Consider the following 12,089-nt stretch of genomic DNA (forward strand, 5'->3'; position numbering starts at 1 on the left):
GCATCTCGGTTCTTTCTGGAGATTAGAGGAAGTGCGATTTGGGGCGTGGACACTTTTCTGACAATCTTTACATTATATCAGGAAATGAGGCATTGTGTATGCTTACTAGTGGCTCAGAAGACTATTTATACTCAGGGGAACATTTGTATCTAGTGTTTGTATGAGTAGGTGTATACTTTACTTTGTGCGTTCTCCATGCTTTCTGTGGGCTCACCCTTACATTCTACGAATATGGGAGGAAAGCAAGGAAGGTAGTAATGGAGTCAAGGATGAGAGAGAGGAGAGGTAAAGTAGGCCCTATAACACAGTCTCCAAGAATGGTAGGGGCCCAGGTATAATGCTGGAGAATATGCTTATTTCATTGCCTTGCAAAGGTTAGTTAGTTCTCAGTGGACCAGAGCAAAGGACAACAACGGAAGCCATGACACCCACCCCACCGTAAGTTTGGGCTTCCTCCAAAACCATTTCCCTTCTCTGTGTGGATGGAGTGGGCTGGATAGAGAGAATATAAGTAGGTTGCAGGAGCTCCCTCTACACTCTAGAGCCCCAGGCAGCCTTGAGTGAATGGTCATTCCTGGGTGTTTTGCCTCTACCTTTGGTCACACCTGCCTTCAGTTCCATGGGAGGCTTTGAGGGTCATCTTTTTCCGGGGCTGTCTTTCTTCTTCTATGGTCTTTACCACGCACAACTGTTCTCCAGAGCTTCAATATGCAACTACCCTGTCCAGTATCCACCAACCCGTCCCTGGAGAAAGGGAAGATGGGCCAAGCTGCAGCAAATCTACTACATTGGATTGCTAAAGATCATGGGTGCCTGCATTTTAGTAGCTCAAGAGCTGCATAACATTCCTGGAGAGTTTGTACTTATCACCAAGCTATTTCACCAAAGAAACTTTGTATACCACAAAGAGTGGCAGCATCTTACTCTATATATGACCTTCTTCCTGAGTGGGTGTGTAGATGTGGTAAGCCAGAACCTGCTGCCCCAGCGATGTGTTGCCCTGGAACAAGGTGCCCAAGCCCTGGCCTTGTTTGTGTGTCTGCCCTTGATGGTGTCTCACATTCAGGACACAGAAGGAGTAGAGCTTCAGGCTCATATCCTGCTCATCCAGGCCATGTTCCTACTGACAGTGGTGATGACTGCAGAGCTGTGGGCTCCCAACATGCCTCAGGTCTGGGTGATGAAGGCCCTTTTATATATGGTGGTAGGATCTTGGCTGATGCATTTAGGCTTTATGCTGTTCAAACCAATATCTGGCTATAAATGGATGGATGATGACAAAAATGACATTATGTTTGTTACCACCTTCTTCTGCTGGCATGTGACCTTTGCTGCCATTTTGATGATCTGGATCTATGGCTTCTCTTTCATGTGGTATTATTATATTTGTTGATGCCTGAATCTGGATAAGCCCCAAATAGCTCATTTCACTGACGTGTTCTGGAACATCTGGATGAGAAGTTGTGAAAGGTGGAGCTATCAGAGAGGATGATCAGGCCTCCTTTCAGAGGGCCCACCCTGAGACAGCCAACTCTGCTGGGGCAGGGCACACATTTCACTACCATCTCCTTTCTCTTGATCTTGTTTGCTGAACAGCATGCAAAGGAAGGGCAAATTAAACAAGAGAGGCACATAAGTATGACCTTTGTTTTTGGCTCCCCAAGCATTTCCCCAACCTCACTTCCTCTGCTGTACTCCAGCCAAGGTAATCTACTTACACTGATCCTTTCTTCAGCCCTGTACTCCCCTCCCATGAGATCTTTAATTTTACTATATCCTGTCTTTGAGCTTTTATAAATATCCCTCTCCCCACATGTAGAATACCAACCACTAATCACATTCTTTAGTACATCATATTATTTCTATCCACTATAGTAATCATGTCTTCATGCCTTCTAGGTCCAGATCTCTTCAACAGTCATACAAATTCTGAACTGTTATTTTGTCTTCATAGAAACTCATTGAACTGTTGAGATTTTTCATTTGATTATGATTCATCAGCAGAAAGTCAGATCCTTACAGATTATTTCCTCTGCAGAATCTAGTAGGACATAGCAACACCCTGTACACAGTGATATCTCAAAGGACTTGTTTATTTCCAGGGTTTCTCCATCCCTGTCTCCTTGTTCATAGAGTGTGTTAAATTCTTTTTCCTGGACAGATAAAATCATTGCTTTCTACATGCTTGAATCAATTTCCAAGAAGTGGACTTACCTGGATCCACACCTTTCTGGTTTACATGTGTAATAAAATCTAATGGCTTGTTTATTTTGCATGATTTTCTTTTTAATTTTTTCAACTATACTATTGGGTGGGAGCTCTGGTGGCATAGTGCCTAAAGCATTTGACTGCTAGCCAGAAGGCTGGTGGTTCAAACCCACCAGCCGCTCTTTGGAAGGAAGGTTGGGCAATCTACTTCCATAGAGATACTACCTCAAAAACCCAAAGAGGGGTCACTATGAGTTGGATCCAACTCAACGGCAGTGTGTATACTATCAGATAGGTTTATAGATGAATAATCTAAAACTCAAAAGTGTTAAGGAATTGGCTTAAGGTAGCTAGATATTTATGTCATACAGTGCTGTAGCTGGGTGTCAAGGGTGAGCTTCTGAGGAATACCATTATATTCCTGGAGATCTGCAAAAGGATGTCTTTATACCACCCCTTCTGCTTTTCTTCAGGATATGGAGACTATGTCAAGATTTCCTTACTTCTGGTCTTGGCTAATACAGAGTAAGGCTGAGCAGAGATTCTAGAAGACTACCCCCCTTTTGGTTTCCCTTTTTCTTCGTTGAAGAATTAGATGTTCCTTTGGTTCTGGCCCTACCTTTCTTGTTAGTTTCTTGTACCAAGTTAAAGTGTACCAATGTGGGTGTGATCTGGTTGTAAGGGCCTTCTACCCTCTGTGTTTTGGAGGCTTGTAAGCATTCTGAATTATTATGAAGGGGGAGAAGTGCTTCATAATGCCATTTAGATGAGGTTCTGCAAAGTCTCAGAATGTGGGGTAGTGTGCATTTGCAGGGCTTTCAATGAGTAAACAGCAAACAGCTCTCCACAGAAGTGTTACACCTCCTATTGGTGGGATGATCAGTAATAATGCTACTCTTGACTGGAGATAGTCCTTTGGGTGGAAATAAAGCATTCTTCAGGCATTAATTCACCTTCATGCTGCTCCTGGTTCTTGGACCAGTGGAATTCCTTGGTCTCTCCATATAGACTTTGCCACTTTCCAGGTTGTCAACTCTGTCATCCCCTTGTCCCTCCCCACAGCCTTGAATATCTTTTCAAACCTTGCCTTAGTCTTGCAGCTACTCCTTCCTCTATCCCAGTTGAACCTCCTTGAGGTCTAGTTTCCTTGGGATTGGGGAAATGGAGAAACTTTTCATCCTGTAACTCTTTCCGATTCTACTGATAAGGCAGAAACTCAGTTTTGTGCTTCATTCAGGCATCCTCTTTTTGATATTAAAGGCACATTTTGGAATTAAAAAAATAAAAAATAAAAAAACCTAAATATTGACTGTTTCTTTTTTTCACATGCTATCAAAATCTGACCTCATCTTGAGGTGCTATCTTTGACTAAGAACTTTTACCTTTTAGAAAGGTAAAAGTTGAAGAGATAACAAAGCCACTTGTTCACCTTTTGGTCTGGCCCTTTTCTGAGTACTTTTGATGTTCTGTTAAATATAATTATATATTATAACATGAATCTTCTAGAAAAAAATAATAAATATTAATTGAAAGCTCTTGGCTGCTAATCAAAAAGTCAGCAGTTTGAATTTAACAGTCACTCCATGGGAGAAAGATGCATCAGTATGCTTCTGTAAAGATTTACACTCTTGAAAACACTATCAGGCAGTTCTACTCCATCCTATATGATCACTATGAGTCATAATTGACTGCACGGCAATGTGTTTGGTTTTACTGTTTGGTTCAAACCCACAAAGAATTATTACTAGTGCCTGATATAATGGTAGAATGAATGGCCTTACTGTTTGAGTGATAAGGGCCTTTCTCAGTCATATCTCAGTCAGTATGAGCATTCTGATAGTAATCTTAACCACATTGGAAAGTAAACCCAACTGAAGATAAATTTAGAGAAAAATAAAAATAAAAAAAAAAAGTAGAGTAGCACTTTGGGAAGAAAGAGGCCATCTTCATCTTCATAGCCCACCAGAGGGCACCATCTTTACATTTGTCCAGAAAGGGCACTTGTTTTCCATTTGGTATTGAACCAATGATTTTGAAGAAGTGAAGGAGGGATGGAGAGGAGAGCAAGAAAAACACAAAAGCTAACAAAGTTTGCCTCTATCCAGTAAGCGTAATGTAGGTCCGTTTGTTTTCTGTTAAGCTTAGATAAATAGACATGAAGCACAGAATTCTATTCATGTAAGTGATATAGTATAGCTACATAGCAAGGAGCTCTGGTGGGGTAGTGCCTAAGGTGCATACCAGAAGGTTGGCAGTTCAAACCTACCAGCCACTCTGTGGAAGGAAGACTGGGCAATCCACTTCTGTAAAGATTTACTGCCTCGGAAACCCAAAGGGGGTCACTATGAGTTGGAATCAACTCAATGGTAGTGATTTATATATGTCACTCCTTGGAAGGAAGATGGGGCAATCTACTTCCATAGTGATACTGCCTCGGAAACCCAAGGAGGGGTCGCTATGAGTTGGGTCCGACTCGACAACACATAACAACAACAACTATATATATATATAGCTGTATAGACTATGTATATGTCTGTACCTCCAAAAAAAAAAAAAAAATCATCAAAATTCCCTAGTTTAGTCCATTACATAACAAAACCAAATCAGAATCAGCTGCTGTTGAATTGATTCTGATTATGGCTACCTTCAGTGTGCAGAATACAACTGCTCCATGGGGTTTCCTTTCATAAGCAGATGCCAGGCCTTTCTCCTGAGGCACTCTGGGTGAGTTCAAACCACCAACCATTTGGTTACTATCCCAACACTTAACCCTTTGCACCACACAGGAACTCATCACAAAATTTGTTGTTGTTAAGTGCCATCCAGTCAGTTCTGATGCATAGTGGCCGTATGTATAACAGAACAAAACCATGCCTGGCTCTGCACAATCCTCACAATCATTGCTATGTTTGAGTCCATTGTTGTAGCCATTGTGTAATAAATAGCTGGTGATTGGGTAAATGAGTGTGTATCTAGTCCAGATGCAGCACAGGTGGAATGTCTGTTTAATTCTGACATAGTTCTAAAGAATAAAAAAAGGGTTCTTGAACAGAAGAGTGCAGGGCGGGCATTCTGAGGTCTAGTACATTCCCCTGCTCAGACCCTGAATCATGGCAACTACATACTGGCAGTGATTTCATGGCCCAGTGGTGCCAGAGAAAACTATTCAATTTCTTTCCCCTAGGAGGAATGGTTAAGGAGACAAAATTATATTATGAAGGGTTCAATGATTTACTTATTTATTTGAAGGCAGAAGATTATTAACGGGCTTTTACTTGCTGAATGGAAACATTGTGCTCAGAAAAAAATGCTTACAATTGGTTGCATTATAATCAATATTCAAGTTATTAAGCCAAAAAAAAAAAAAATTGGATGACACATTGTCATTTTATTTTACATTTCCTTGATCAGTTACTAATAACTTCCAACACCTTCTCACACATCTGTCAGAATTTTGGATTTCCTGCTCATACTCTTTGACCATTTTTCTCTCAAGGTTGCTATTCTTTCTCTTGCTGATTTGCCGCAGTTCCTTCCACACGTTAGTTTTAATTCCTCATTCACCTGAAACATTGCAAATATCTTTTCCCATTCTGCCATCTGATATTTGTCCCATGGTGTCCTTTTCTAACAGGAATCCTTGTTTGGATGTTATCAAATGCATCATTTTTTCTGCCTTATGTTTTTGTGGTTTGATTCAGAAGCCTTTTCCATTGTGGTTGTCAGTGTTGTTATGGTTTTTGTATTAACCATCTCTGAGGGCCTTCAGGAAGGCAAATGTCTATACATATACACGTGCCAGGGCCTTTTCCAACCTCCTTCCTGGAGGCTTCTTTGAGTCCCCAGAGCCTGGAAACTCACACAACAAGCTTTGCTCAGCCAAGAGCAGGATGTCACATCTTGGAGATCTTGGTGCTGCAGGAGATAAACTGAGAGACAGACAGACAATACATCATAGAGACGGATTAAGGCATACATTTAATAAACTAATTATTAAGCTTTAAAATTTGACATGTAGAACAATTTATAAGTTCAGTCGTTTTATATAAAACTTGCTTTAACTTGTTCTTTATTATTTTTCAATAAACTCATTCATTTGAAAAATCAAATTTTCCTAAACAGATAATATTATTTTAATGTTAAACGTCACAATTTCTTTAACATTTCAAATTTTGAATTTGAAGTACTTGATTATTTAAATATTTCAAACACTTCACAGGGTAGACCTATAAATCTAACAAAGAAAATTCTCCTAAGGACCTAAACAACTCTTCTAAATTTAAAAAGTCAGATTTTAAAATAAAAGTAAAACAAATTATAAGCATTTTATCTTATAAAAGTATGAGATACATAAAATAGCACAAATTTTAAAATATGTTATTACGAATAAACTAAAATTAAAAAGAAACTTATTTTTTTCCATGTACTTGTGTTTTAAGTCACCCACCCAACCTGAAGAAATAAAACTAGTTAAGGCTTAAAACTTAGAGCTCTAATACTTATAGGTCAAAGAATATTTGATCAATAGGGACCCTCCAAAACAAACCTTACAAAGAAACCTTACAAAGGAGTGGGATACACTCCTTTGGTGATATTCATAAGACTAAAGGAAGGTTGGGCAATCCTACTTCCATAGTGATAACTGCCTCGGAAACCCAAGGAGGGGTCACTATGAGTCGGGGCCGACTCGACGGCACATAACAACAACAACAACAACAACAACAATATATATATGTATCAGGACTTAACCAATCACTAATCACAAAAAATACTACTTCTTATAACTCATTATCTCTCTGTGAAATAACCTGTTACTAAACTTCCCAGTCTTCGAGCTTTTATTCTTTTTCTGTATTACGGTAGTGTAATCGCACCAAAGTCTAATATCTGCTAGTAGGATTTTGAACACTTTGTTGTTGCTGTTGTTAGCTGCTTTCAAATTGACCCCTGACTCATGGTGACCCCATATGTTACCAAGTGGAACTGAGCTCCATGGCACTTTCTCAGCTATAATCTTTACAGAAGCACATGACAAGGCCTTTCTTCTGTAATGCTACTAAGTAGTTCAAGCCAGTAGTAGAGTACAAACCATTTGCACCACCCAAGGACCTCTTTGAACCCTTTACTCAGGCTAAAATTATACCCTTTCTGTCTTTCAAAAATTGTATTACTGTGTTGACCACCATTCTGAAGTCTCTGTATTAAAATTTATTATATTGACAAAGATGACAGCAATTAGGGGTAAGATATAAACTCTATACTAGCAAACCTGAAGTTCTAGATTCAGAAGCAAAGTTCTGCCCAGAAGAAGACTATGGTCTGTCAGTATTATATAGAAAGCTTTTACAAGTTAACACTGGGAAAATAACTCTAGGTTATTTACTCTCTCTCTCTCAACCCATTTCAGTGTCCTAACTGCCTCCCCCCACAAATCAGACAAGTTTTAGATCTCTAAGGCACTTGACTGCTAACCAGAAGGCTGGAGGTTCAAACCCACCAGCAACTCCTCGGAAGGAAGGTTGGTTGGGCAATCTACTTCTGTAGTGATACTGCCTCGGAAACCCAAGGAGGGGTCGCTACGGGTCGGGTCCCACTCAACAACACATAACAACAACAACAAAAACAACAACATATTTGCAGAGGGCTTAAAATTTTCCAAATTGTCTTCACATTAGTTTCTTAGTTGAATTCAACAAATATTATTGAGCACCTACTATGTGTCAGACATTAGAGGCAGAAAGAGGAAACTGGCAGTGTTTAAACACTACCTAGAGTACCATCTCCTCCATCCCACTTCCTTGCAGTGGAGTTCATCCAATCACTAATTATTGTGATTCATTAATAGGGTGTCAGTTTGATAGAACAGATTGGAAAAGTGGCAGCTACTTCAAATCAGTGTCAACCAACGTTTCATTTGTTTAATAAATTCTAAGTATGTGATTATTTTCCCCACCACTCATCTATCAGCTTGTCATATTGTGGTGGCTTGTGTGTTGCTCCGAAGCTGGAGGCTATGCTACTGGTATATCAAATAACAGCAGGGTCACCCATGGTGGACAGGTTTCAGCAGAGCTTCCAGACTAAAACAGACTCGGAAGAAGGAAGGGGCCATCCCCTTCTCAAAGAGTTGGCCATTGAAAACCTTATGAATAGCAGTGAAATACTGTCTGATACATATCTGGAAAACTGTATGAATAGCCTTGAAACATTGTCCAGTAAACTGCTGGAAGATGAAGCCCTCAGGTCAGAAGACACTCAAAAAGTGACTGAGGAAGAGCTGCTTCCCCAGAGTAGAGCCAACTTTAATGATGTGGATGGAGTAAAGCTTCCAGGACCAAAATTTGCTGATGAGGCATAACTCAAAATGAGAAGAAACAGCTGCAAGCATCCATTAATAATCAGAATATGGAATGTACAAAGTATAAATCTAGGAAAATTGGAAGTTGTCAAAAATTAAATTGAACACATAAAGATCAATATTCTAGGCATTAGTGAGTTGAAATGGACTGGTTTGGGCCATTTTGAATCAGACAACCATATATATGATCTACTACACCAAGAATGACAAATTGAAGAGGAATGGCATGGCATTCATCATCACAAAGAATGTTTCAAGATCTATCCTGAAATACAGTGCTGTCAGTGATAGAATAATATCCATACACCTACAAGGAAGGCCAGTTAATACTACCATTATTCAAATCTATGCCCCAACCACCAAAACTTCTATAGTTTGAAATTGACCAAACATGTAATCAAATGTGTTGATTATCACTGGTAATTGGAATGCAAAAGTTGGAAACAAAGAGGTATCACCGGTAGTTGGAAAATATGGCTTTGGTGATAGAAAAAAATGCTGGAGATCGCATGATAGAATTTTGCAAGACAATGACTTACTCATTGCAAATACCTTTTTCCAACAACATATACAGCGGCTATGCACATGGACTTCACCAGATGGAGTACACAAGAATCGATTGACTATATCTGTGGAAAGAGGCGATGGAGAAGCTCAATACAAGGCCAGGAGATGACTGTGGAGCAGACCATCATTTGGGCATATGTAAGTTCAAGTTGAAGCTGAAGACAATTAAAACAAGTCTACAAGGGCCAAGATATTACCTTGATTATATCCTCCTGAATTTAGAGACCATCTAAAAAACAGATTTGGGATGGTGGAATAGGCAGACAGACTGCACAGACCCTCTTTAACAAAGAAAAAGGGAATCAATTAACACAGATACAGAAGATAATCCTGGAGCCCTGAGCTTTGAAGGGAAGGATCTAGAAGTGGACTAAACTCCAACTAGCAGAAGAACCTGCATGAAAACACAAAAAAAGGAGACATAAGGAGCTGCAGTCTGTCAGCGATCCTGACAACACAGACAACTTGGATATTGCCAAGTGGTGTTGGGATCTAAGAATTAACCTAAAAATCAGCCCTGCAAGCCAGGGGCTGCACAGAGGACTGCACTGGTGGCTGGTAAATAAAAAAGGAAGCAGCGAAGAGGAAGGCGGGCTGAGCTGTGGACTTTTGCCTGTCTGGAGGATGCAGCCATTTTGAATATTTACAAGCAGTTCAACAATTTTGAATATTTAAAGTGACAGTGTTCTCCCAGATACCAGGGACTTCAGAATAGGCTCCACTTACCAGGAACCACAAGGACTTAACAGATGTGAATGACTGGAAAGGTGCGATATTCCCCTCGTTACTATTATACCCCATACCCTCTTGGTGAATGGAGGTGTGGCCACCCCTTACTTGCACCCACCTTCTAGGCCAGCAGGAATTCCATCCCAATCTGTGTGCTCTGATGGAGCCTGGGTGACCTGCCCACCCTGCCCAGATTTTTCCCCCCTTTTTTTTTTTTAGTTTTTCTGTTTTAAAATTTATTGTTGTTGTTATTATTATCTCTTTTTTATTACTATTCTTTATTCTTCCCTTCCCAGGTTCTAGTTTTCAGCTTTTACTCACTTCCCTGTTTCTGGTTACCATTTTTTTTCTTTCTCGTGGTTAACCCCATTCCTTGTTTTTCTTTTTGCATTTTTCCCATTTTTTCTTCAGTATTCTTCAGCTCTAGCTTTTTTCTCTTATTGCCCTCTCCCCAGATATTGCAGGGTTTCTTGTTTAATTTCTTTTTTTGGTGATTGTTCCTGTGTGTTTACACAGTGTGGTTTTTGTCCACTTGTTTTTACTTTTTGTTGGTTTTTTGATTATTGTTTTTGTCTAACTGAGTGGGAGACAGCAACAGTGCCCACGAGACACAACTACACCCACACCTCCTGCAGCTACACTTACTGAATGAGAGCCACCACTTCCATCACCACCAATTGGCCAACAATAAACAACCACCAAGAACAGCCTGACTAACCCTTAACTGCTCTTCACAAACAGTTAACAGAGATCTAAATACAACAACTGACAATGTCTTGGAGACAACAGACCATCACAGTCCACACAAAGAAGTAAGATAAAGTGGTAGAAACAACAGAGCAGGATACAGACCCAGAACACGTACCTGAGGAAGAGTCAACATTAGAACTCCCTGATAATGAATTCAAAACAATTACACTTAGGTATCTTCAAAAGATTGAGAGACAGATCAAGGAAAACACTGACAAAATTAAGGAAAACACAGACAAAACCCTGAACAATTTCAGAAGAAAATACAAGAACAACATGACAAAAATAAATGAAAAATTAGGAATGAAACAAAATCTACAGATAAAAATCCAGAAGATTAATACTAAATTTTCAGAAATAGATAACACATTGAAAGGGCAAAGGAGTAGAATTGAATCAATGGAAGATGGCATTAATAAGATTGAAGACAAATACCTGAATACTTCTTTGGAAAAGGATCAATCAGAAAAAAGATCAAAACAAAATGAAGAAAGCCTAAGGTTCATGGGGGATACCATGAAAAGGAATAACCTATGTGTAATCGGAATTCCAGAACAGGAAGAGAAAAAGAAAACCACTGAGAAAACTGTCCAATATTTGTTGGAAGAGAACTTCCCTGATATGATGAAAGAGGAGAATATATCCATTCAGGAAGTCCAACAAACTCCAAACAAGATAGACCCCAAAAGAAAATCACTAAGACATATCATTATTAAATGCATGAAAACCAAAACAAAGAAAGAATCTTGAAAGCAGCATGGGAAAAACAAAAAGTTACTCACTAAGGACAACCAAAAAGAATAAACTCTGAATTCTCAGCAGAAACCTTTCAAGTGAGAAGGCAATGGGATGGTATATATAAAACCTTGAAAGAGAAAATTTTCCAACAAAGAATTATATACCTGGCAAAATAGTCCCTCAAATATGGTGGTGAAATTAGGAGATTTTCCTACTTTGGAGAGTAGTGACTGGGATCTTAAAGGCTTATAAGCAGCCACCTAGACACAATGATAAGTCTCTCCTCATCCAGAGCAAAAAAGACTGAAGAAAATCAAAGATACATGGAAACAATTAGTCCAAGCGACTGGTACACCATGTGATCCTTAGCCTATACAACTGTGAGACCAGAACTAGATGGTGCCCTGCTACTATTATCAACCACTTGGAGGGGGATCTATGTAGGAGATCCTGGATAGAGTGGGAGAACAGTGTGAAACAAAACTCAAAATGAATTGCAAAAAAGAAAGAGGGAGGAGGTTTGGTGGTCTGATAGAGCCTGGTGGAACCACTGAGACTATGGCCCCTAGCTGCCCTTCAGGTGTGGAAATGAACCCAACCTGTGGCTTCCAGCCAAACAGAAGACAGGCATATGAGATGAACATTCCTTGGAGAGAAAAATCATGGGAGAATAGAAGGGCTGTGTATGCACAGGGATATAGCTCAGGGGGCAGAAGGGCATGGAGAGAAGGACACAGGG

The 12,089-nt window shown here is 39.7% G+C and overlaps 1 protein-coding gene across 1 annotated transcript; it reads left to right on the plus strand.

The window, feature by feature from the left end:
* The first annotated feature begins 619 nt into the window (after positions 1-619).
* LOC103194273 (transmembrane epididymal protein 1-like) lies at positions 620-1,393 on the plus strand. Its single transcript, XM_007937652.1, has one exon. The coding sequence runs from the start codon at positions 620-622 to the stop codon at positions 1,391-1,393; it is 774 nt and encodes a 257-aa protein (XP_007935843.1).
* Positions 1,394-12,089: the final 10,696 nt, after the last annotated feature.

The sequence above is a fragment of the Orycteropus afer genome, unplaced genomic scaffold (assembly GCF_000298275.1).
Source record: "Orycteropus afer afer isolate SDZICR_OR568_19922 unplaced genomic scaffold, OryAfe1.0 scaffold00043, whole genome shotgun sequence".
Taxonomy (NCBI): Eukaryota; Metazoa; Chordata; class Mammalia; order Tubulidentata; family Orycteropodidae; genus Orycteropus; species Orycteropus afer.

Bases quoted from the DNA above. Each gene is read 5' to 3' on its own strand.
- LOC103194273 (XM_007937652.1), top strand. From the start codon at position 620: ATGGGAGGCTTTGAGGGTCATCTTTTTCCGGGGCTGTCTTTCTTCTTC.